This window comes from Periplaneta americana, chromosome 6 (genome assembly GCF_040183065.1).
Source record: "Periplaneta americana isolate PAMFEO1 chromosome 6, P.americana_PAMFEO1_priV1, whole genome shotgun sequence".
In the NCBI taxonomy this organism is placed as follows: domain Eukaryota; kingdom Metazoa; phylum Arthropoda; class Insecta; order Blattodea; family Blattidae; genus Periplaneta; species Periplaneta americana.
Genome location: NC_091122.1, coordinates 91,409,033 through 91,436,943, shown reverse-complemented (window position 1 = coordinate 91,436,943; position 27,911 = coordinate 91,409,033). Strand labels below are relative to the sequence as shown.

Sequence of the window (27,911 nt, the reverse complement as noted above, 5' to 3'; positions counted from 1 at the left end):
GGCACAAAATATATAGAACAACTTTTTTTTTTATATATAGTTTGGAACAGACATACGGATGAACATAGTATATTTGGTGCTGCCACCTACCATTTCATCGAAAGCATTGTTAGAATAGTCTTATGAGCAGGCAGTATAAGCAGCCATCAGATGCGTTCAAGCAGGCGATGAATTAACTATAACTGTACAAATTATGACTTTATACCTTGTTTAATTTCCTGATTGTTTGTACTCCTATGATGACCCAATTTCTTTGAGCAAGGAATGTTGATTGTCACCCAGTAAATTACATTTTACGAAGTTAATTCTTCTAAAGCATTCCAGCCATAGATGGTTTCTCTCTTTGGTCCACTGAGACAATTTCTGATATTCTACAATGCCTTGCCAGATGCAGGACATACCTGAAAAGCAGGACATGTTCGGTAAAATCTGGACATCTGGTAACCTTAGTTTCGCAACAATTATTTTATTTTAATATGATGCGAATGATAGTTGTTATTGTTTATAGTTTGTTCCTTGAATCATAATTTACATTACATAATATAAATGGAATAATTTGCTGCGCTCCAAAATAGTATTAACTTTTGTTTTCTGAGTTGCACAAAAAAGGCATTCTTTACAATCTCAAAAAATAAGATATTGGATTTTATTTATAAATTTTATTCTACAATTTGGAATTTCTCATTAGAGATCTTTCCTTCTCCACTCTGTCCTAAGGAAGTGATCGACAGATTTTTGTAATCACACTTCCTTAGCTGAAGAGGCGAACAGAAGTAGAAACAGAGAAAATGCAAAATTACAAATAGAGTTTTCACTCTGTAAAAAAGTGTGTCTTTTTGCGAATCATTACCAAAGGTTTTAATCCTTTGACTGCATTTGGTGTTATCCTTTGCAGTCTTTGCAGTCTTTGAATTATTTGACTCGTGATACACAAAAGGGGACGAAGTAAAAATCCCAATGAAAGAAGAGATGAAGCAGAAAAAGAAGAAAAGAAAAGGAAGAAGCAGAAATATTGCGTCTTGAAGTGGAAAATAGGACAGAAGATTTCAAATCATTCTCTGAAAATGTGAGTAACAAATTCAAACTTTCTGATTGAAATATTTTCAAAAATAATAATTGTTATAACTTGTACAAATTAGATGTATGGTAGTTTCTATACAATACCCATATTAATTGTGGTATATGTGTAGGCCTACATAATCATTTAGTTACTGAAGCCCATATAAAGGGTGGTATAATTCCCCATACATTTCTCCCTGTATTGAGAAATTGAATACTTAAAGAGTGGTCATAAATTAAGGCACTGATGGAGTATTATGAAGACCACAGTTTGCAAAATAGTGAGAAACATTTACTGATATCTCAGATAACCGACTGTTTACAGAAGCTAAAATCTGAAATTGATTGCAATGACAATGACAACAATATCCTGACTAAATTATATATTTTGCAGGACCAGTTTTCTTTGCTGTTTAGAACTGTTCCACATTACAGTATTCAATGTATTTTAAATGCATTTTTAATTTACATGCAGTCAGTAAAATGCTACAATGCCCTAAGAGTAAATGACAAAAGTTATCCGCATCATTCTCCATTTCCCCAACAACAGATTTAGAAAATAGTAATTTCATTGTACATATGTGCGAAAAACTTTTAGATGATACAGACAAAATTGTAAGTTTGCAAATTTATTAAATTCATGTAAAACGAAGTTTGGATTTAATAAATGGCAACTTATTTGACACTGCTGAGAACAAAGTATCTACAAGATATGGAAAAAACAATAGTAGCATTTTTAATTAGTTCAGCTTTTGGCCATTTAAAATAAATTGTGAAACTTGTACCTGTAAAACAATAATTATTTAAAGGTGATGGCTTAACAGACTTGACAAAGAATGTAATGACACAGGTAATTAATACTGGTTTCAAAATACTTTGCATTATAACTGACAATAACAGAGTCAGTAGAGTAATGTTCCACGAATTGACTAAAAATTCAGAGTCTAAGTACTATTTTACATTTGGTAACAATCCATGGAAAATGTATGTTCTTTATGACAATGTACACATATAAGAAACAATTGGCTAAATGTAAAAGATTCAGACAAAACTTATCATGTTCTATTTTGGCTGACATTGCCGAATATATGTCAATCTGATATTAAGATTTCGAAAGATATTTCTGTATGCAAATCAAAAATTTCTGATTTGCGACTATTGCAAAGGAAAGAGACAAACATGTTAGTGAAAACCGCCCACAAATTAAGCTAAAAGATTCTCAAACCAAACACTTTTCAGAGGCAAAAAGTAAGTTTAGTGATAAATGTGTTTAATAAATATACTGTCACTGCTTTGCACAGGAATAACTACTTAAGCACAACATATTTTATCAGGGTTATTTTAACATAGTAGTCAATTGTAAATGTAAAGAGTGCTGTTGTGCATATTTTTAAGTGCGACCCTTCGAAAGAGCCATTTAGTAGTGTTGGTGATTCAAGACTGAAGTTCTTGGAACGTTTTATGCCGTGGTTAGAAAAATGGAAAGAAATTAGTAATAGACCCTAATAACCCTCTTCAGGGATGTTTGACCAAAGATACCTATAATGCTCTCTATCATTGCACTTATGTTTTAAAAGAAATTATTAGCTACTCATTAGCAACTTTTAATGTGAAGTATGTTTTGACAGGGCACTTTCAAACACATAATCTGGAACGTCAATTTAGTCAGTACAGACAATTGAGTGGAGGTAATTACTATGTCACTGTTATGCAAGTATTGGAGTCTGAAAAAAAATAAGATTCAAAAGTGTTCTAGGTTTACATTCTGCCAGATATGGTAAAATTTCTTTTTCTGATAACATATTGGAAAAACAAACTGAATTAATGTGTGAGGAACCTGATAATATCGATGAGTTTGAAGAAATGTTAAATGCGAATTATGTCAATAATTTAAAAATAGACGATTCAGCTTTTCTTTACATTTGCGTAACTTTCAAATTATGTTTTAATTTGAATTGAGATGTATGTGTGAAATTATGTAAAAACGTACATGAATGCACTGACACGTATTCAGTGTCTAAATAGAGGTCGGCTTTCAGTCCCCTCTGATTTTATGTTGTGTGCAGGTACACATATTGTGGAAATTTTCCAAGCATTAATTAGAGCCAAATTTGAAAGTAATTTCCTGTTAGCAAAGAACCAGAAAAGTATTGTACATAATTTATCTAAGAAGACATTATCTGTAGATGAAGGTCTTTGTAACATTGTTAATGATATGTGTGTATGTGGAAGTAAAAACAACTGTTTTGTAGATAAAATGATTGGTATTTCTAGTAATATTTTGTTAAATAATTAAATAATTACAGCAAAAAAAAAAAAAAAAAATGAACAACCTGCTGTGAGGAACTACACACGGTAAACTTGATACATTAAGACAATAAAATGCTGTTGCTGTTTTGTTTTATTGTATTTGGCATGTACTTCGACACGTATTCCCAATGTTTCACTTCAAATATTCTGTTGTTCATGAAAAAATAAAATAAAACTGGACAAAAGGAGAACAAACCTTTAAATTCATCAAACCTAGTCTGCCAGACCCAATCTTGGAGGAGGGATGAGTACACTGTTGCCAGCCCAACAGAGAAACTGGCACTCTGGTCATTGACATTAGGACAGAGAATATTCTTTCCAATCCAGAGATTGGCTTATTTCTTCGGAACAGTTGAGTGTTTCCTTAATCTTTCTCGGACATTTTGGTTTCCATTCTAATAAGTTCTAAAGAAGTCTATACTTTTGCCTGCACATCACGCATGTCTTGAATATGTCAACTTTAACATAATAAACGTTTTGTCGCACAGATCCTTTATAAGTCCCAGAAAGGAGGCAGTGCGCATGATCAGAGAACGAGTGACCTGGTTCACAAGAGGACGACTAGTTGAGGTAATAAAATTAGTTTTGTTTCGTTGTATGTCTGATCATGTGTACTGCCTCCTTTCTGGGACTTATAAAGGATCTGTGCGATAAAAATTTTTCTAAGACTGTACATTATATACAATAATTTAAAAAGAGAAGGAGCAATCATACCAAAATAACCCTCATTCCTATGGATGAATATCAGGTAGCTTTATCAGGCGATTGGAACCCCACTCATCTTCGCCACTTCCCTTCCTCCCCCATCATCCCGTTCCTCGTTTTTCAGATCACTGTACAGGCGGCCTCCCGAAGCTGCCGGCTCTCTTGACCGGTCTCTGTGGGATGTAGTTAAGCGACATTGGATGGCTTCTGCAATGGCACCCGAGGCAAACCTACTCAGGGGAGGAGTTTTGCCTCGGACCGATAGAGGGACCTTGGGGGAATTTGCCGAAGCAGAAATGGTATAGGGATTCTGTCAGCTTTAGGGACTGGTCGTTATAGGAGTCATGTGGTTAGGGTGGTGTGCGTAGGGGATCTGTGGCACGCAACTCAGTCCATATCGAGGGTTAGCACAATGGATATCAATAGATTGCAGTGCTGGGCCATCCGTGCCCCCTCAGTTAAATTCCATTCCAATTCCATACCAAAACAAAAATAGTATAAAAGCACTTCTTCATATAAGGATGCCAAAAATTATATTTCCGTTAAAATCTCTATACACATTTTTTCAGAGACACAATACTTCCCTATAACAAGAAAGTAAAGTGGCAGGCTGGTTTAATTGTTAGAAAAATAACCCTGAGCTCGATATGCTGTAGAACACAGACAGACTTGCAGTTGCTATCTTTGCTAGTGGCATCTCGATGCAATATTGTAACATTTGCATGTCACGTTCTGGTGATCTGCTGACTCGGTGCAAGGAATGTGTCACTATGGTCCTGTGATTCAGACTGTTGCAGCTGGCCGTTTTCTTGAGCTTTGGGTGCAGTGGGTGTCGTACTCTGGAACAAGCAGATATGACTCAATAATATTGTATGAATAAAGTGCAGTACAGGAGATGTAGAAAAAGAGGGAATATATTTCCAAATTTCAAATACAGATAATGAGATTCTGTAAACGTTATTTTGGAAAACTTACACAATAATTGCTGGAATCCTTCAGTCACGATTAGATACTTCTTAAGATATACTTTAAGATTACATTTCACATCTTGCTTTACATTAATTTCACATAAATGATTACCGTTTTTTAAATATACACGAAAGTACAGTATTGAACTTGTATCTAGAAAAATGGACACTGACACTTCACTGGTCATCACTATAATGATGATGATGATCGTGAAGGATTTAATGGTAACATATCTTTAAATGAAATCTACCATTGCTAAGGTGAAATTAAGTGTCATTTAAACATCAAGTAAGTTGGGCGGAATCTCAGTGATACATTGACGATGCCTGTCATACTCACCAAGTCCATTGCAACACTCCGGCTGACTGTGAACAACTCGACAGGCACATCTGTCACCCAATCGCCCACCAGTGGGTGCATACTGGGGCGGGGAGGTGCCGATGGTGCATACTGGTGGTGTCTGAATGGGAAGGTTGTGTCAGAATCTGTTACATCCTGCAACTGCATCACTCCAATCTGAGTTGTTCGCACGTGGAATGGAAAAACTTTGTTTGCCCTAGAAGGCAGCGTCAGACACTGAAATGACAAGTTATAGAGTGCAATTATGAGATTTTATTGTTGTTGATTTGTGATTTTTTGTGCTCTGCTATAGGAGGAATTTTCATAATGCTTCAAAACAGCATTATGCTTCTGTCCTCTGGAGAATATAGATAATTTTAATTTTTTATTTGTTACAGTCGTTAACGAGTAGTTTTAGGTAGGAAAATCTACTCAGGCCTGTTATAGTGAGATAGCCCGAAAGTATGTAGGCTACAACATTCATATGTTTCACTTTCATATGTTGAGAATTTTCAAATCTCTAATAACAAAATAGTCAAGTATTATTTCAATGTACCGAAGTACATATGATATTTCCATGCAGATATTCTGCGTCATCATACGATGAAAGAGTAATGGAACGGAGAAAAATTCTCTCCGGTGCCGGGATTTGAACCCTGGTTTTCAGCTCTACGTGCTGATGCTTTATCCACTAAGCCACACCGGATACAACCCCGACGTCGGACAGAATTGTCTCTGAGTTCCAACTCTTGGGTTCCCTCTAGTGGCCGCCCTCTGTCCACACATGTGCTGAGGTGCACTCGTTATGAGTGACTAGTTGGCCGGGATCCGACAGAATAAGCGCCGTCTTAACCCAAGGGAACCCAAGAGTTGGAACTCAATCAGAGACAATTCTGTCCGACGTCGGGGTTGTATCCGGTGTGGCTTAATGGATAAAGCATCAGCACGTAGAGCTGAAAACCCGGGTTCAAATCCTGGTGCCGGAGAGAATTTTTCTCTGTTCCATTACTCTTTCATCGTACGATGACGCAGAATATCTGCATGGAAATATCATATGTACTTCGGTACACTGAAATAATATATGATATGCGTAAATCACGAAGTGATTTAAGACGGCGCTTATTCCATCGGATCCCGGCCAACTAGTCACTCATAACGAGTGCACCTCAGCACATGTGTGGACTTCGGTCCTATGTTCATAGACATCTATGACGTAGTGCAGAGGGCGGCCACTAGAGGGAACCCAAGAGTTGGAACTCAATCAGAGACAATTCTGTCCGACGTCGGGGTTGTATCCAGTGTGGCTTAGTGGATAAAGCATCAGCACGTAGAGCTGAAAACCCGGGTTCAAATCCCAGCGCCAGAGAGAATTTTTCTCCGTTCCATTACTCTTTCATCGTAAAATAGTCAAGATTAATTTGAACTTCTATGGATAGGGTTAGAAAACTAAGAAAGAAATAACTAATTCACTAACAAAGTATCCAAATACACATTAAAAAGTCAATTTCATTAACTTCGTCACATGTGTATCACAATAAAATATGATTTTGTAACATATTTTCTGTTTTTTTTTTTTAAATATTTCAACTGAATAAGTTTATATCAGTGACGTAGCCAGACTAATTATTTTGAGTGGGTCAGAAAGGAAGGTAAACTTGTGAATTCTAAGTGAACCAGTAGAACAAGTGGAAAGCTTCAAATATTCGGGGTGTACTATAAGCAGTAACATGAGCTGCTGCCAGGAAGTCAAAAGAAGAACAGCAATGGCCAAGGAAGCTTTTAATAGAAAAAGGAGCATCTTCTGCGGACCTCTGGAAAAAGAACTACGGAAGAGATTAGTGAAGTGCTTTGTATGGAATGTTGCATTGTATGGGGCAGAAACAGGGACATTGGGAAGAAGTGAATAGAAGCATTTGAAATGTGGATATGGAGAAGAATGGACCATGTGAAGTGGACAGACAGAATAAGAAATGAAGCTGTGTTGGAAAGAGTGGGTGAAGAAAAAATCATGCTGAAACTGATCAGGAAGAGGAAAAGGAATTGGTTGGGTCACTGGCTGAGAGGAAACTGCCTACTGAAGGATGTACTGGAAGGAATGATGAATGGGAGAAGAGTTCGGAGCAGAAGAAATCAGATGATAGACGACAATAAGATATATGGATCATATGAGCAGACAAAAGAGAAGGCAGAAAATAGAAAAGATTGGAGAAAGCTGGGTTTGCAGTGAAATACCTGCCCTTGGCCAGAACACTGAATGAACGAATTAAATTGTATTATTTGTCATTAGCAAAAAATTCCACTTTTCATTTTCATAATTTTCTAGGTTCTCATAGAGTGTATGGCTCCATATGGTCCCCATGACAGCACTGCACTACTGACAATATCCTTTTCTGTAACTTCCATTTCAACAATCACTGCACTATCGATATCAATGATATCTACTGGTTTCACGTCTGTAGATGTGTTATTCTTCTCATATAGCTACGTCAATGGTTTGTCGCCGTCTTTTGAGGGCTGGACTAGTGGCTCGTATGCCGTTGTATCTGATTTCATTGTCCAGAAACCATCAACGAGTCAGACTGCAATGGGCACGTGAACGCCGTCACTGGCGTGCTGAGTGGCAAAATGTGTTTTTGGGTGAGTCCCGCTTCAACTTGTCCTGCAATGATGGCCGCATACGTGTTAGACACTACCGTGGCGAATGCAATCTGAGAGCCTGTGTTGTTGAGCGGCAGAGCAGACAAACGCTAGTGTGATGGTTTGGGGCGCCATTGGATACAATATGCGATCTCGTCTTCTACGTATTCAGAGCAATCTGAACAGCAACCGCTACATAGGGAAGTTTTAGAGCTCGAGGTGCTGCCCCTCCTTCAGGCAAGACCACATGCCATATTTGAGCAGGACAATGCCAGCCACATGTGGCGAGGATTGTGCAAGCCTTCTTCCCTGGCCTGCACGTTCGCCAGACATGTCGCCCATCGAACATGTCTGGGATATGGTTGGTAGGCAACTTGTTCGTCATGGTCTTCCAGCACCCACTCTTGACGCTTTGTGGACTCGCATACAAACTGCGTGAAGGAAGATTCCCCAGGAACATATCCAGGCTCTTTTTGATTCCATGCCACAATGCTTAGAGACTCTGATTGCAGCACATGGAGGTTTCACACCATACTGAAATCTCACGGTCACAGATCATGTACAGTTCTGTAATTCTAATCATTTGTGTATTGTCATGTACCTAATCTGTGGTATCAATTTCATTTCAGTCACATGTATCCTTCTTGGTGCTGCAATTTTCACAAACAGTGTATATTAATACTGTATGTATAAGAAACCACATGAAAACTGCTACCAAAACAGGAATGAGAGACCACCAATATTTCCTCCATAAATTTGAGTTGCTGTTATCTCATTCCACCTTATATTAATAATGAAAATATGTTGCCTCTGATCATTCTAATGGTAATCAACTCACAAGGAAGAGGATGTGTCCAACGAGTGCAATGCTGTGTAGCACGCCACAAACAACACTCTCACGGACCCATTTGTCGATCAAACTGTTAGCTGCGAGGATGAAGGCAGGTCCTGCCATGAACCTGGAACAATACAGTATGATGGTCAGCAGAAGATCAAGTGCCTGTGCACGCTGCCACACACTTCACAATACTCACCAGAGCATTCCCATGATGTTGAATGGGTAGTAGAACCTCGCCTTTTCTGGGTAATGCTTTAACGTGAATATTGTCGAGTACACGAACATCCACCATGCAATGACCCTCAGGAAGATGAGACCATAGCCAGGTGGCGACTCATACAGGTACAGCACTTCACCAGGATCAAAGAACTGCACACAAACCACTACTACCGTCATCAACTTCATTATCAGATCTAAAACTAAATTAAATATTAGATGTCTATGACAGAGATTTATTTTGTATCATTATAACTTTATTAATCTAAAAAGAGAACTTAAAATAAACTAGAAAAGTTTTCACAATTAAAAAGTACAGCATTTATTCGTAACTTAATGTTAAAATGAAATTGGAAAAAAAAACAGACTTTTATTCTGATTCATCTCCGTCACAAATCTAAAGCTCCATAGTGAGCCTCAGTTAGGGCTTTTTTATCAAAGAGTATAAGGCGCTTATGGAATTAATATTAATTTCTATGCAGAAAAATAGAGCTCTACATAAAACTGAGGAAGAACGTGATCAAGTTTCATTAGAAGGTAAAATGAGATTTCACACATATTTTGGCTTGATACTCTTACCAAAAATACAGTTGCCATACAGAGAGTCTCAGTCCTTTCACTTCAAATAATTTTTCAACTTAATTTTCACTTTTTATCGGCGAAACCAGATGCCTCAGAAAAATTCTGTTCTATTTTGTTGAGAAGATCAGTCAATTCATAGAGTTGTTACTACAGATTTCCCAAAGCAGTAAAAATTTCCTCAATGGAAATAATAAAGATAGAAGAATGGAAAAGTGCTTGCAACATGTGAATTCGAAGTTTGTGTTAGGAAAGCCTAAGAAAATAAGAAAAAGTAGGATGTAACATCTCTTTAAACATTATGAGAATCATATTTAATTTTAAATTTCCATAAAATATGTAGAAATAACGTCCTAGACATACATGAATCTGTTTAATCATTATTATCAATTACCAATTTTATCTGTGGACGATTGCTATAATGCACATAATATTTATTAGGTCTGGAAAGACACGACTTATTACTGCACTTTTCTTACTTCTTTCACTGCTATGCAAACTCACATCATCCTACACTTGTTTCCAAGAACTTGTTTCCCAGATTGTTACAGTCATTATTTTGGGTACACTACATTAGTAATATTTAATTTTAAGACTCTTTCAATAGTATAGATTTTTAGGCATATTAGGCATCCTTAGGAAATAATAACCAAATACAATAAAATTTCTCCTATAGACAGTACTCATTCATTGACGCCATTTTCTAGCCTAGGTCAGCTTTCCAAACCCACACAGCCAGCAAATCAGTTGTCGCGAGCAGACCATGTTAAGCTATTGTGAGGCATTGTAAAGCAGAACGTCGCGTCTCGCCACGTCGCGTCGTGTCTGATTCTGTGGACCCAGTCTTAGGGTCCCTTCAGACGACGCTATTTTAGTGGCGCGTTAGTGGAGCTTCAAATGCGCGTCAATGGCGCTGCGAACGCACATTAGTGGCGTTGTGAATGCGCGTTAGTGGCGTTGCTTAATACACTAAATTTTTGTAGTGAATTTTTTAGTCTTCCTGTGAACAAGGACGTACATGGACATGGATATACTTTTGGCAACTTTACTCATATGGATAAAGAATAGACGTAAAAATAGAAGAAGAGTCTGGGTTCATCCATTAGTTTTGGAAAGACTGAATCGAGGACTATTCCATACCTTGTTTGATGATTTACATCAGGACGATAAAACATATTAATGAATTTAAATACTATTATAGTCACAATCATGCCATTGTATGAAAGAAAAATTTCACAACCTCGAGCAGGAATCGAACCTGCGACTTCCTGTTCTCCAGTCAGGCGCTCTACCACTGAGCTATCGAGTTTGTCTCACGCCACAGGCTTGGAATTATCCTTTCATACTGGCGACTCTGTTATAGTGGTAGAGCGCCTGACTGGAGAACAGGAAGTCGCAGGTTCGATTCCCGCTCGAGGTTGTGAAATTTTTCTTTCATACAATGGCATGATTGTGACTATAATAGTATTTAAATTCATTAATATGTCACATCAACGGACGTGTATACGTCACCAAACATCGTAAGATGAAGATAAAACATATTAATTTAAAATTACGCAAATGAGGAATGATATAGCATAAAATATATTTTTGTTTAATATTTAAGAATTCAAAATTAAATATAATAGGTAGCAACCATAGGTGTCTGTAGCGTAATGGTAAAATCAAAGGCCGTGGTTGTATAATTGAACCCAGGTTCGAAAACTGAGATCAGCTAATTTATTTATCGCTTAGTTAATTTATTTACATTATTTTAGATGCGTTATTTTATTTTAACGTGAAATAAAGGAGATTTCACTACATAAATAATATATCCATAATTCGTACTAGTCCAGCTATTTAGTTGTCTAGTCTATGGTTATATTATTATTTTTATTATTATTATTATTATTATTATTATTATTATTATTATTATTATTATCGTCATTCTATATATTATTCTATCGTAACATAGCCTGTATACTGTCGTGACGGTGTAGGTGTAGTGAACTGGTGGCCCAATAGTCGTCTGTTAGCAGCTGCACAAACATGCCACTAAAATAGTGGCCTGGCTGTGGCCCCGTCTGAAACCTGCCATTTAATTATATGTATCATAACGAGAAGCGCCACTTTTAGTGGCCATCAACTGCGGCAAAGCCAACTGCTCAGAGCGTCTGCAGCACGACTATTATGTGGCTGCGTCTGAAGGCCTCCATTTAAATCCATTATTCACAAGTGGCAGCACGTTAGCAGTACTTCTGATAGTGGTCTCGTCTGAAGGGACCCTTAATGTGGAATCATATTTATACAGTGCAATTTCAAAGGCATTATAATGACATATTTACTTCCTTCGTCTAAAGACAAGGATAAATGGTTTATAACAAGTACAGTTCCACTCATCCAGAAAAAATGGAGACCGATCGTATTGGCTGTGCGAAAATCATAATATATGAAATGCCTGTTGTGTCACAAATAAAAATTTTATATATATGTTCGTATTCATATTTAAGCAAGGTAAGCACACACATATTGAGAATAGAGCTGAAGTTGATGCAATAAACATTATGGTGGGAATCAAAAGAAGGGCCGAATAACACTCAAATGAACCTCCCGCAGCCATAATAAGGGAAGAAATTCAGGCCATTGAAGATCAGGAAATACTACTGAATTTACCAGAAAGTAATTCATTATTACATATTGTCAACAGAGAATTTATAAAACAGTTATATTACCGGTTGTTCTGTATGACTGTGAAACTTGGACTCTCACTTTGAGAGAGGAACAGGGATTAAGGATGTTTGAGAATAAGGTTCTTATGAAAATATTTGGGGCTAAGAGGGATGAAGTTACAGGGAGAATGGAGAAAGTTACACAATGCAGAACTGCATGCTTTGTATTCTTCACCTGACATAATTAGGAACATTAAATCCAGACGTTTGAGATGGGCTGGGCATGTGGCACATATGGGCGAATCCAGAAATGCTTATAGAGTGTTAGCTGGGAGGTCGGAAGGAAAAAGTCCTTTGCAGAGGCCGAGACGTAGATGGAAAGATAATATTAAAATGGATTTGAGGGAGGTGAGATATGATGATAAAGACTGGATTAATCTTGCACAGGATAGGGACCAATGGTGGGCTTATGTGAGGTTGGCAATGAACCTCCGGGTTCCTTAAAAGCCATTCATAAGTAAGTCAACAGAGTACAAAATATATTCGATTTATATTTGCGTTTCCATCAACTATAGATTAAAATTGTATAAAATGAAGAGGAAGTAGTAAATAATACGTAATTTAACTTTTTCTTTATTTGCTTCCAAAATTAAATTTGTAGTTAATTTCATTGTATGTGACTGAAATAAAATAGCCTAATATAATTCTGTAAGACTGCTAGATGGGGCCGAAACAGGTCTACAGAGGCCTAATTCGTGAAGGATGATGATGATGATGATGATAATTCTGTATATAATATATGAATCCTACAATGGACCATAAATATTATGAACTAAGAAATATGGACTAAGAATATATAAAATTGACAAAAATGTTTGAGAACTTTTCAGTATGGTGGACGAAATCATACAGTGGACGATTTTTATAAGTTGACATAAATAGGTGGACAAATTGTTATGAACGTAAAATTACTGTGTACTAAAATCTCAACTGGACGAAAATTTATGGTGGACGTAAATACTGTGGATGAAACGTCACCGAACAATCAGTCTGGGAACCGCTATCACATGAGTTCTAAAATTTTTCAACAGGAAACGGCTTAAAAACTGGGCACTTTGTATCTATCTCTATCATTCGCTGCTTCTGTGGTAGCCATGCTCATACATACTTCACACATTTTAACTAATGTATGCTATTTTGAAAACTGTAATAGCAAATTTAACTGGCCACATAAAAATTCTGAAGCTAGAATTTTTCGGAAATTTGGCAGCAATTTTATATTTTAAGGAAAAGACTGGTGCTTAGTTGATGGGAAATTAAGTGAACCTGAAAATCATTCTGGAGATGAAATCAAATCTACATCTTTCCAGTCTCTAGTCCGTCACTTTAATGACCAAGATGCTTCAGGAGCTGAGATCCCCACATATTCAGAGCTGACTAAACGAATATGTTCATGTTGATATGTAATGAATGTTACATTGTCTTTCAATATCTTCACCCTTCTTTGTGAAAGTTTAATTGTAATTCTTACATGTCTCTCGTACACGAACAGCACCGTATATGTCACGATGTAGAGACACATGAAGATAGTGAGCTTGATGGAGGAGGCGAGTCGCAACCTTCCCCGTGTTACAGTGAAGCCCTTTCCTAGGAGTAGCAAGAGCAGCAGGAAAATGGTCTCACTGGCAGATTCACACAGACGACCTGCACAAGGAACACAGTTATCTAGCCTGCTTATTCTTCATACAAAAATAAAGAGAACGAAGAAGTAATTGCATAATACAAATATATTTCACATGGATAACTGATTACTGTTCTTTGTAAATTTTGACGAAAGTACCTCACTTCATCTCGCCAAGAAATTGTATAACACTTGGTTTGTTTCACAAGTTTCAATGCTAATGTAAGATCTATGGGATATAATAAATAAAATGAAATGTGCCTTTCATAAATTTTTATTTGGAAATAATTCAATGACTTAAAAAACTTGAAAGTATTTTATGACAAGACTTTCTGAAACATTGTTTTAAACATGTTATAATTGCATAAACTTCAGTGCAATAGTGACCTATGCGATATTCACTAATACAGGAATGTCTCACCAAATGTTTTGGTTCTGGGAAAACCAACTCCATCCAGTGCGTATTTTATATAAGCTGCAGTCTGGAAGATGTTGCCTGTCTCCTGCAGAAGCACTGACACGACGAACAGCTTGTATGTCGTGTGGAACAGCTGTCGTGACTTGAGTTCCACTATCACATACAAATACGAAGTATAAGGGCTATGCATATATGTTCAAATAAAATATTTACGTAGGTACATATTTATTTAATGACCTTTTCAGTATGAACAGTTAATTATTGAGGAAGGTAGAGAAGCTCAACAGATACCTAGTTCACAACATCAGATATCTAATTGAAACAATTCAGTTATGCCAATAACAGACATATTTTATGAGAATCCAACTTTCCACTATATCTGTGTTCCTGTTAATGAACTTCATTACTTAAATATGTCTGAAAACACATCGTCAGGCGAGGGAAAGATGACATCTACTCATAGGAATCGTTATAACTGAATGATCACTAAATTTTAGTAGTCAGTTATAATGGGGGGTTAATAAATATGGGAAATGCCTGTTATTATTCGGTTCAGAAGCTTTTGTCATCTAGTCTACTGTCAAAAAATCTGAAAGTTAGAATTTATAAAACAGTTATATTACTGCTACCAGTTGTTCTGTATGGTTGCGAAACTTGGACTCTCACTTTGAGAGAGGAACAGAGATTAAGGGTGTTTGAGAATAAGGTTATTAGAAAAATATTTGGGACTAAGAGGGGTGAAGGTACAGGATAATGGAGAAAGTTACACAACGCAGAACTGTATGTATTGTATTCTTCACGTGACATAATAGGAACATTAAATCCAGACGTTTGAGATGGGCAGGGCATGTAGCACGTATGGGCAAATCCAGAAATGCATATAGAGTGTTAGTCGGAAAGCCAGAGGAAAAAAGACTTTTGGAGAGGCCGAGACGTAGATGGGAGGATAATATTAAAATGGTTTTGAGGGAGGTGGGATATGATGATAGAGACTAGATTAATCTTGCTAGGATAAGGACCAATGGTAGGCTTTGCGATGGTGACAATGAACCTGCGGGTTCCTTAAAAGCCATAAGTAATAAGTAAGTAATGATCATATGAACAAGACTCGTTTTACGATCTTGATTTATTAAAAATTTTGCTCTTTTTCCAGTTTTTTGCTAAACTGACTAATTTTTTGCATTAAACGTGATCATTTTTACGAATATCGCTGAATTGGTCATGAAATTCCATTATTTTATTTCGACTATGAAACATTCGAAATAAGTATGAAATTAATGGGTCTGTCAAGCTAAACTTTGAAATATATGCAGTTTCCCGTAAGTGTAATTTTTTCTTTATTCTCATACCGTACAAAAAGTTATATATCTTCGGAATTATTAATGCTACATGCATGATATTTGGAACATATTCTTCAGACTATTCGAAAACTTTTCTCTGGAATAGAATTCCAGCTACATTGGGCTCTGTCTTTCATATTTTATCATCAGGACTAGGATTATGATGCACTTGCATCTTTATAATGTTAGAACAGAAACGATTCCACTTTTGTTTTGTAATGATAATGAAAAGAGTTAATTGTAACAGTTTTATTGACTTTTTATTGTCCAATAGTTTTCTTCGTTTTTAGAGCATTTTGTAAATTTTTTTTTGGCGTTTTCACAATTTTTACATGTAATATTTTGTACATCCATTTTTTAAACACTGAATTTGTTTTTTATTCTAAAATTAGGTATCAAATTAAGCTCAGTGATTTAGTTAGAAAAAATATTTACAGGAACTCTCCTTTTTCAATTCAGAAATTGCCAAATGGACTTGTACTGGGTGTCAAGTTTGGCATACTTATGTTTCCGACATGCATAATTTTTATTTTCTGAAACGACATTCCGGTCTATTCCAGTCCAACTAAACCACTGATAAGCCATTAGTTTCAGATGAATAGAAACTCCAACCTATTCATTAACTGGACTTTAAATCATATGGTGGATGAGGCCCACCAAGTACATTTGTTTCTGTTTTGTTAACTTTTATGAATAGCACAAAAATGTAACTTACCTGCTACTGTCTTTGTCTGACATGTAGCATTATCCTTTGTTCCCATCATATTTGTTAAAGTGTAGGTATTTTTCAGTTCTCATTCTACGCCATCTAGCTACTGGATAGTTCTACTTTTCAGTGATTTAAACATTAAATACATTATGCCAAAAGTCCAGTTAAATACAACTTATAAACTAAAAAAAATATGATAAAATTTTCAGTACAGGCGGAAATATTTTATTCTGTGGTATGAAGGTTGCAGCATAGAAGAAATTAACTACAGATCAACGTATAAATCGTGACAACATATATGAAACATCATTAACAGAATTTGAAGTAATTTCAATGATCCTTGGATTTTTCACAGCAACATGAAACTTTAAAATGCAGGTTTCTCAAAACTTTAAGTTTTGAGTTGTTTCCCTTTGTTGATATGCAAACAATATGAATGAATGAATGAATGAATGAATTAATGAATGAATGAATGAATTTAGCCATTATGTCCCGTGAAGGGCAAAGGCCTCCTATAAAAGGGGTGCTCGTTATTACTCGCTTGGTGAGCCATTCCAGGCGAGATTTCACTTTGTCGGTCTGTATACCGTATACCTTTAAAACTAATGTATACTAGGGCCTATATAGCAGTAGTCGTCATTGTAACCTATTAACACTATACACTGTAACATTCCTAACTATTTCTAGTTCGTATTAGTCCTAGTTCTTTCCACTAATATCTGTCCCTTGCTTTCTTGACCACTGTTTGCCCATCTTCTTCACAAACATATCTGCCAGCTGAGTCGTGTGGTCTTCCCTGGTTCCTTCTTCCAATGTAGACACATGGTGGTCGTGTGCGTCCATCTTGAGTGCTCCATTCTCGTTACGTGGCCTCCCCACTTCCACTTCGTCATCATGGCACATTCTGCTGCATCGGATGTGTTGGTCAGTTTTTTTAGACTGTCGTTAGGGAGCTTGTCTTTTAGTGTGATTCCTAATATTTTCCTCTGCATCTTTCTCTGGCAAGTTTGGATCGCTGCATATTGCTTCATAGACAGAGTCCATGTCTGACACCCGTATAGGATTACTAGTGGGATGAAGGTCTCTAGAGTCTCGAACTTTAGTTTGTGGCTGATTGAATTTTAAACTCTAGAACACCTTCCAAGCCGATGTTATTCTTCTTTTTATCTCTATGTCGGTGTTCTGCTTGAAGGCTACACGTTGTCCTAAGTACTTATATTCAGAAACGTATTGTAGTTCTGTGTTGTCCAGTTGTACTGAAGTTTGTTGTCTATTGGTCATTATTTTCGTTTTGTCAGACCTATAGCCTTACTCTGGGTGTTTAGTTCGTTTACCATCTCTTGAAGTGCTTGCGCTGATCTGGCGAACAGAATGATGTCATCTGTGAAGCGTAGATTTGTTAGCCTTCTGCCATTGATGTTTATTCCTTGATTTTTGTTCCATTTCAAGTCCATTTCAACAAACAGATACCATACAAAAAGACGCTACGTTATTAAAATATTGGAAAATAATGCTACATAGAAAAAGGATAAAGAAAATATAAAATGCCAATTATCCCTTCTTATTAATGAAATACCTGTGCACATGATGATAGCCAGGATCATAAGCAAATAGGCGACACACGATGCCAATAGGTTGGGCAGGATATCTGTAGAAACAATCATAAGGTATTCCATATAATTTAGCAAAATTCAAGCTACTACGTACAATTTGCAGCCAGTAAAGAAAATAGGTACGCAGAACTTATCAAGTGTGCGAAATGTGAACATGAAACATTAACTATAGCTTGATTATCAACAAAGGCGGATTAGAAGCTTTGGTTGCTCTAGTTTACACAGCACATTAAAGTAATGACACAATTTAAATTGATTTTTTTTAATTATTTTTTAGAGCTAAACAATTTAAAAATGATTAATTGATAACTATGTTTACTAGTACTGCTTTAATGTACCGGTATTAATTTAATAACAAATGGACATATAAACCTGTTCTTTTTTTTTAAGTTACTTGATATAATCACAACGGTAGGAAAAAATAAAAGAATTGATCTTTCTTACTTCAATAAGAACTTCTGAAGCCGTTTTATTTGTATATTTAAACATTACGCAAATAAATATGTAGGCCTACTTTAGTACATAATTAAGTAATAAACTGCAACCAAAGATATATTGTTAAGTATGTGTGTACCAAATTGGTTATTGCCTTAAGATATGCTATGACCAAAATACCTAAATTATCAATTTTTTGACAGTTTGACTTTTGATTAGTAGGCTATAATGATTTATTAGATCATCATATTACAATGATTTCAACAATTCTGACTTAGTGGTAAGAACAGCTAGAGCACGAAGTCTGTTCTCATTCATTTCTGAATATAGGCACTACTGTAAATAGTTCTTAACTCGCCACATACAAGAAAAGATACGCCCGTCAAAGCAATTATTCCTGAATTAAAGTGAAGGGGTGTCAGGCGATAATGAAGGCTACATTTCCTCTCATTCAGATCATTCCACCAGTGCTCGGGCCCCATGGTTATCTCGACAATCTTATTATTCATTCACCTTCTGTGCAAACCTAGTTGTTAATAAGGGAGGCAAAAATGCTCTTTGGTAAATCCGCCTCTGGTTGTCGCAAAAAAGAAAAAAAGGTGCTGATGTCCCAATATATACTACCAAAGAAAGGCATTTCGTTTATCTTAATTGCAGAGGGAAACTGCTTGATGAAATCCTGTCTATAAATTATTATTCAATTGTTACTTATTAAAAGTATGTGAAATGGACCTTAGCTATCAGACAAAGAAATGTTATTCATTCAGTCATTCAATAGTAAAATAAGTATCTTTCTCACAAAGGACAGCTCCAATCAGAAGGAGTTTTTTAATCTTTCTTAACATTAAGAACAATGTCCAACTTGTAAGTGCACCGACTTTCCTAGAATTATTATAGACATGATGTCTTAAATATCACCCTCTTACAGATTGTATTCAATGTCGTTTCAAGAAGTTCTTCCTGCTGCTAGTAAGACAATGTAAACAATTTTATTTCTGAGTTGTATGTTCTCCCTAGGGCACGATGCAGTTAGCAGAGAAGAATTTTGACATGGGGGAGAAATAGCTGGTGATTATTCATTGAAACCTTTTATTCACTGTCAATTAACAATACACCTATTAATATTAATCTGAGATTTTTCTAGATTGAGATTTTCTCCCTGATGCAAATGAACTTCGTAACCTAAATGATGTCACTCACAAAATTCGTCAGCAGAGAAATGCTCGTGCCAGTAGTCTCCAGGCGGGCCGTTTGTCATGAGGAATCTGTACCGCACATTGAGACCCTGCAACATCACAACCAAGGATGTGTTTCCAGCTACGTATATAGTATTAACTGCGAATTTCTTCCTATATAATATTACAAAAAGAAGCCCAGATTTCGGGATCTTTTAATTTATTCAATATTTAATACAATTGAGGATTTTACGGATTTTGGTTTACCTTATGCAGAATTAAAGGATAAGTAATTTAGCAGTGCATATCGAAATGTTTTATGTTTCCACTTTTAAAAACCTTTTACATAGGTTAGTCATCTAGTCGAATCACCAGAGAGAGGGCTCTGCTCCATGTGTCTCATTCTTACTTTTGCTGCGAAAGTAGGATTTTTTTTTCATTCGTTCTTGTAAACAGTATCGTTCATTATCTGAGTTATGTTACATTTGTTTTTTTTAATTGTTTTTCGGGATTTACTTATGATCTGCTCAAATTAACACCGTTGTTCAGCACTTCTGCGATGGCATGAAGAAGAGAATGCTATGAAGAATGAAAGTGACAGAGGAAATGTCTTGTATGGACTAAGTACTAGCCACGATAATGAATGAATCATTTGATTGCCACAATGCTTAACAAGATCCATCAGAGACAAGAGCATCAACAAAATCAAGGGAATTATGACCAACCACAAACCCCACAAAAGAGCCTATTTTGTTGATATTAATATAGTCACATTTTTAGAATGAGATAGCAGTGATATTACGTCATTCAGAACAAGCTTGCTATGCACTACTTCCATTACAATAAGATACAATGTTTCCAAGTTTATATCTACCTTTGTTGTCAATTTGGAGAGAAGGGTACTGACTAATTGTCGCAACCCCAACAAACAAGGCTCTTTTTCTTAGTTTGATTCAAAATTCTAAACATAATGTTGTTTACGAGTATTACATGGGTTGTAAATAAAGTAATAGAAACACTGCCGGGAATGGATCATGCGCATTCACATACAATACAAGACAAATGGTGATCATAGTTTGAGATACTTTCGATGTATTGAACGATAAAACCAATTGCTATGACAACAGAGGTTGTTATTGTACGTGGTTAAATATAAAGCATGTTTACTACACTTGAGCAGCGGTCATGGATAAAAATCGAGGTAGACCGTGGTAGAAATGTACGCCAATGTCATCAAGGGTTAGTTGAAGCTTGTGGCAATGATGTACTACTATATCGGACGGTTGCAAGTTGGGTCTTTGCATTTTGTACGGGTCGGAATGAGACGGGACATGTGGCTTGCACAGGTCGCCCATCCATTTGTGACGAACAAGTGGAGTTAGTCTGAGGTCTCCTTGCTGTTGACTATCGCTGGACTGCACGAGAATTATCCCTCGAGGTAGGACTCAGTCATCAAACTGTGTGGCACATCCTGAAGAAAAACCTCCATACAAGAAAAATTGCAGCACGCTGGGTTCCTCATAACCTGACAGAAGCACAAAAGTGGCACCGATATGCAATACTCAACTCCACCTACAGAGATACCACAACAAAGGGGACCTATTCCTGTTGCCATTGACGAGACGTGAACAAAGGCATATGAGCCTGAACTAAAGTGTCAGTCTAATGAATGGCACCACAAAGGATCATCAAGTCCAAAAAAAGTGCGATATGAACCCTCTAAGGTGAAAATAATGCTGATAGCGGCATATGACAGTGAAGGTGTTATCATTAACCATGCCATACCTCAAGATCAAAATGTCAATGCACCATACTACCAACATTTTCTCGAACACAACCTATGTCCACTATGCAGTGCAAACGTCCACATTTCCTGAAAGACAATCCACCTTTAATCTTGCATGATAATGCTCGTTGTCATGTCGCAGGAGTAATGGCTGAATTGCTACAGAGATGAGATTGGGAAGTATTGGAACATCCTCGTATTCCTCTGACATGAGTTCTTGTGACTACGACTTGTTTCCACTGTTGAAAGAACCACTTATGTAGAGGCAAGAGGTTTCCAGATATTGCATCAGTGCTTCATGGAGTAGGGCAGTCCAGCAGAGAGATCAACAGAAACAACCTCGTTAATAGCATTCAACGGTTACCACGGATTTGGCAAAAGATCATGCTGGTGATTATATTGAAGAGATGTAAATGTATTTTCCATGTAAGTTCAATAATATGTTCGTACTGTCTATGTTGCCACTACTTTATTTACAACCCTCGTATCTTGATAACACACTTTTAACACTTTATATCATTTAGGAATATGGTTATTATAACAACTTCCATGTGTTAAAACGAAAACTAGAGTTCGAATGTAAGTCCTTTCTGCAAGAAACGGCCAACTAGAAAGCATTAAGTACTTTCACAAGATCTGATGTCTGCCATACCTTGGTGGCATTGCAGTTGCTGATGGCGAGGAACCACCATCGCTCCCTTGCACTGCGGAAGCGTCGCACACTGTGACAAGTAATCAAGGCACGCTTTGTTTGAGAGTCATTGCGGAAAATGCATCCAGATGACAGTCTTGTCTCCACTGTTAAGTTCACCACTTGGTGCAAAGTCACATTCAGCACGGACTCCTTCTGTAGACATGTCTGCACATTGCAACATAATATTTCAACTTACACAATGGCGCAGTGAGGAGGGCTTTTGGGAGTAAAATCCTCCCCCAGAGGCCCCTAGAAAAAAAAAACGAAATGCTGTTGAACCTCTGCAACATAATAACACTGGGTTATTCCAGTAATACACAACCTGTTCACAATAATGGCTCCCTGTAACTACTCATACTTCTAAAATGTAATTTTCATTACTAAGAAAACGTAGGCCTACCTTAGGAATAGCACAGGGGAAGAGAGCCTTAATGGACTGGCTCTCATGTACATGTATGAGAAAATTTCTGTGAATGAAAATGATGTGCTCAAGGAACAAGCTAAGAAACGCAGGCAGTTTAAATACACTGTGTAATAAAAGAAATGTGGCCATCAGTCAGAATAATGCTCTGCTGTCTGATCCGCAATAATATATAATACCTCCTCGAATTTCTATCTTTAAAGTCAAAAACTACATTGTCATATCATACTGTGCGTAAGCATTGAAATTAATAACAAAATATTGTACCCATACTAATAAAGATTATTTCATGTACCATATTGGACAGAATAATACCTCGCAATCTGATCTGCTTTATTACCAGTATGTAAGGGTTTAATTTAAACGTTCAGTGTGACAAGAAGGGGCGTAAAAATTTACCGAGTTTTTTTTTTACTACCGCAAATTCAAAAAGCTCTGTCATGATAACAAAACCATTTTATGCATATTGTAAGGTGCATTAGCATCGTATCTGTAATAGCAATATGGTTAACTTTAAGATTTTTACAATGTCAAAAGTCTAATGACTGATTATTAGGTATTATTATTATTATTATTATTATTATTATTATTATTATTATTATTATTATTATTATTATTGCAGATGATCTTGTTGTCATTGGTAAATCCATGAACGCAGCACAAGAGCTCTTTATGATGGTTGCATCTTTACTTCAAAATATTGGCCTACAGCTCAATGTTCAGAAATCGGCATTAATTAATATCCATAAAGGAAAACTACTTGAAAAGGATTTGTTTCTTCACCATGACTCGTATATAAAGGCCATAGGACTAGAAGACACATAAAATATTTAGGAATAACTTTCAATGATGAACTGCAGTTTAATTCCGAAGAATTGATACTTTCCCTTAGTCAGGATCTTCAACTTTTAGTATCATTATTATTAGTAGTAGGTTATTTTACGACGCTTTATCAACATCTTAGGTCATTTAGCGTCTGAATGAGATGAAGGTGATAATGCCGGTGAAATGAGTCCGGAGTCCAGCACCGATAGTTACCCAGCATTTGCTCATATTGGGTTGAGGGAAAACCCCGGAAAAAACCTCAACCAGGTAACTTGCCCCGACCGGGAATCGAACCCAGGCCACCTGGTTTCTCGGCCAGACGCGCTAGCCGTTACTCCACAGGTATGGACTACTTTTAGTATCGACACCTATGTTGCGGCCTGATCAGAAACTTGATATCGTTAATCAATATATCTGGCCCAAGCTCATATATCCCCAGCTAATGGCTCCTTTACATAAATTAGCTCGAAGTTTTTTGGAAGACGTTGATAAGATCCTTCGAAGCTCTGTTAAAGAAATATTTTTTCTCCCGACTAATATGCCAAATAGCATACTGTACTATGCTAGTAAAAAGTTGAAATGACTTCAGTTAATACACACTTCATAGGAAGATTTTCTTCAACATTGTAACGTCTGTCAGAGCAGATAATCCGTATATTAACATGATGAAACAGTTAGATGTTGAACTCAAATCGTGTGATTCCCTCTGCCTTTCTTTTCCCGAAGACTTTACTAAAGCTACAATTCGAAATTTTCGAGAAGAATTGCGGGGCCATGAATACGAATCATGGAAGACCCTTTCAGGATGGGGAAAAAGTGTTGAGATATACAGCGAAGTAACAGCTGCCAACACTTGGATTGCTAATAAGAAAGGGCTTTTGACTAGTGAATGGATATCTAGTCTGAAAATGAAAGCAATTTTAGCACAGTAAGTTTCGTTAGTCACAGGACATTCAGGATGTTATGTATCTAAAACTAATAAATATATTCATGTTCTGTTTTTTTAGTTTTATCCAGCTCAAAATCTGCTACTAATTTCATATTAGCTCAATGCGATATTATTATTTACTGAGTAAACAATAATAAAATACAGTGTTAGTCACAGGACCTCTTACTGTGGAATGACCCATAACTGTGTTAAAAAAACCCTATCAAATCCTGATTAATCACATGGTGCTATACTAATAACAATTGTAATTTTCCATGCCCTTTTCATTGTTTCTTTTTTTAAATTTAATTATTATCTATGTTTACATATGTATACTTATTTTTTGAGGATATACCGGTACAGTGCTGAGTTTGTAAGAGCTATCCTCAATGGGGGGCAGTTTGTAATTAATTAATTAATTATGGAATAAGGAATATTTCAAACTGCGAAGACTAATGAATAAATCAAAACAATTAATTTTGAGTGAATACTGTACTGATACTTAAGTTACACACAAGACTCCATCAAATAATAAAAATAAGCCTACTGCCACATCATGTGCACTGTTCCTAATAATGCTGTTTACTGTAACAGAAAATGTTACTTTTCCAATATGTAAATATGAGAATGGTGATTAAAATTATGTTGTATTGCTCTGAGGGAACCATTATGTTGTGAAAGATCCTGATTTATATTTAATCCACAAAAATCCGCCTTCCACTTCTAGGCCTACATCACTTTTTTTTCGACTTTCTTACCAATATTATGTTATCATAAGACTTTCGGACAGTTAAACAAACAACAACAACAATTCAGTCTTGCCACGTCTATAGTCCAAACATATCAGTCTTCAAAACCGTAGGCCTACCACAATAGTGATTCCTCAATCATTATAACCTAATGCTCGATCAGTTTCCAATCTTTTAGCTTTCATTTTCAGTTTCTTTTCTTGTTCTTCCACATGGCACGTGGACATTACAAATAACGTAGGTATTTTCATAAATTCCAACTCTGTTGTTGCGGTGTTGTTCTCGTTATAATTCCTCACTACCACTACTGGCACCATCCCCGCCCCTGCCACTGCCACACCACCACCACCACCACCACCACCACTACATTCTTATTAACTGGGTTCTAACATTTAAACAAACACCACAATTCTTTGATAATACGAGTATAAAAACTACCAAACAAAATAAAATTGAGGAAGTTAGGATGTATGTAATGACTGAAAGTGAGAGTTACTGAGTGCTGTAGTCTGGAAAAATTAGTACACATTTCTGAGTGTAATCTGTCAAAACTTTTCATTGATTGATGCTGGATTATGTCTATAATGAATATTTCAGTACTGGTACATGTTATCTCGATGTTTTTGAAGTAGAATATTTGCATCTCTTTGGCCAGACCTTATATTATCTTTCCTGCTACAGGTTATTATTATTATTATTATTATTATTATTATTATTATTATTATTGCTACTTTATTATTATGAACAGTTCTTTTATTTACAAAAAAACATAATTTACATGTGTAGGGCTATATTTCTATTCCTAAAACTTGTTTTTCAGGACATCACAGGACTGTGCTTCATGTATGATGTCTTTGTAAGGCCATTTTCCATAAACACGAAAGATGCTCCAGAACATTTGCAATTTATTAGAACTCCTGAAGTTACAGCAATAGGGCATATTTTACACAGAGTGGAATTTGCTTGCATTTTATCGCACTTTCTGCAAACTAGACTTCCCTAGACTCCATTGAGAAGTAGTCAAAGTGTTGTCCATGTTCGGGTAAACTTAGACCTATGTATGTGAAAGATTTTCCTCTGTGTTTAAAAATATGAAACATAGACTGCAATAGGGTCTGACAGAGGCAAACCTGAAATATATATTTTAAGGCTCTCCACTAGTCCAACAATTGCCCCTGATATTACTGGCATTATTTCAAGACTGCAAAACGTGAATAAATAAAAGAAGTGTTAACTTGCACTTTTGCTATAGAAAATGTGTCATATGTAAAATACACCTACAATCCTACGAGTATTGTGCGCTGCTACAGAGCGCAGAGTGAGACAGAGTGAAGGAGAGAGACAGAGATAGTGAGACCACAGTCTAGTATATACAGTCACGAAGCTCAATACGTAGTAAATATGCATCCATAGATAGTTTCTAACTACTAGGATCGCTAATATCACCTTATTACAGACAATGCGAAATAGTATCGGCACAGTCTATTGTTCCTAGCACCCTCACAACTCAAGCTTCGTGACTGTATATACTAGACTATGATGTGACAGTAAGCAGTGGTGGGGGATGCATTTCTTACGAAGGAATTTTGCACTGTGAGCTGTGAATAGTGAGCAGTTCTGATATAGCAGGTTTTGCTTGTTTTGGAATCTCGAATCTGATGACATTTGAAGCAGTGTCATGACGAATGCAGGAATATCAATACCTGATTTTCGAAATGTTATGTATATAGAGTGGCAGGATTTTTATATAAGCTACTCAATAAAATTATTGACTTTTAAATATTTTAAATAATCCTTCAGATTGACAAAAAATTTCGCCATCATTAATTCACATATCATCAACCATACAATAGCCTAGGTTAAGTTCACAGTGTGACGTGCTGTACTTGTATAAGAGCGCGGCTGTTCGGCTAGCCAATCATTCACAGAATAGGAGTGGTATGCACAATAAGCCTCAAGCTGCAGTGTAAGACTTCGGGTCCTTCCTCTGTACAAGGTAAAAAAATATATATCATAGTGAACTTCCTTCTTCTGAATACTCTACAATAATAATTATTATCTGTCTTACAGAACATCTACATCGAATCGGCTTATTGGACTCTGATAAATGTTTATTGTGCAATAAAGAAGATGCTATGGACATGGAACATCTAAAAATCTGTGAATCTCTTGAAAATTTTATGGACCTCACACACACAGAACAATTACACCTAACATGTTTAATTCTTAATAGAACAACTTTTAATAATAATAATAATAATAATAATAATTATTATTATTATTATTATTAATATATTTTGTTCGCGACTCCTCCCCACAATAATTGCTCTTCGGACCCTCCCAGTTGAGAATCACTGGTCTAGCCATTTGTCTCCTGGCTATCAATTTCAGTTACGATTTAAATTTTAAATCATTCCTACTGGTTGTCAGTTATAGTCTATTTGTTGAAACTAAAAAATGATTTATAAATATGCATTTTCAAATTCTTAAAACAGCATAATACCATTTATTTGAACTTCAATTAAGTTTTTACACTTAATTCCTTGCAGTATCAATTGAAAGGGTAAATGAATGAAGTTGCTCACCTTCTGAGTCTTGTACACCGCAGGCCACTGGTTAGCTGAATCATAGTACAGCAGCAGATTCTGCACTGCATATTCCTGCGAATACAATGAAACACTGGTAGTGACAAACAGTCATATCAAAACTAACATACAGTAGGACTGAATGGCAGAAGGGATAGAAACAGCATGAATTTAGGGAAGAGACATCAGTTATTTAGCTAGGTACATCCTTGCCGAACATTTATCATGGAAATAGTTCACTGCAATTAAGCA

General features: G+C 36.3%; 1 protein-coding gene and 1 non-coding gene across 2 annotated transcripts in view; both read right to left on the bottom strand.

The window, feature by feature from the left end:
• Nucleotides 1-4,647: 4,647 nt before the first annotated feature.
• The window catches only part of LOC138701492 (transmembrane protein 145-like), a 39,393-nt gene continuing 16,129 nt past the window's right edge, over nucleotides 4,648-27,911 (bottom strand). Inside the window, exons 4-13 of the mRNA XM_069828410.1 lie at nucleotides 27,660-27,734; nucleotides 22,110-22,316; nucleotides 19,697-19,781; nucleotides 18,025-18,096; nucleotides 14,403-14,552; nucleotides 13,832-14,004; nucleotides 9,054-9,226; nucleotides 8,858-8,978; nucleotides 5,383-5,619; nucleotides 4,648-4,913 (exon numbers count right to left, since the gene is read on the bottom strand). Coding sequence (XP_069684511.1) covers nucleotides 4,800-4,913; nucleotides 5,383-5,619; nucleotides 8,858-8,978; nucleotides 9,054-9,226; nucleotides 13,832-14,004; nucleotides 14,403-14,552; nucleotides 18,025-18,096; nucleotides 19,697-19,781; nucleotides 22,110-22,316; nucleotides 27,660-27,734 — 1,407 coding nt within the window. The 3' untranslated portion in view covers nucleotides 4,648-4,799. The remainder of the gene's footprint in view (nucleotides 4,914-5,382; nucleotides 5,620-8,857; nucleotides 8,979-9,053; nucleotides 9,227-13,831; nucleotides 14,005-14,402; nucleotides 14,553-18,024; nucleotides 18,097-19,696; nucleotides 19,782-22,109; nucleotides 22,317-27,659; nucleotides 27,735-27,911) is intronic.
• On the bottom strand, nucleotides 10,889-10,961 carry TRNAS-GGA (transfer RNA serine (anticodon GGA)). The gene has a single exon. It is a non-coding gene; the product is annotated as a tRNA-Ser (tRNA).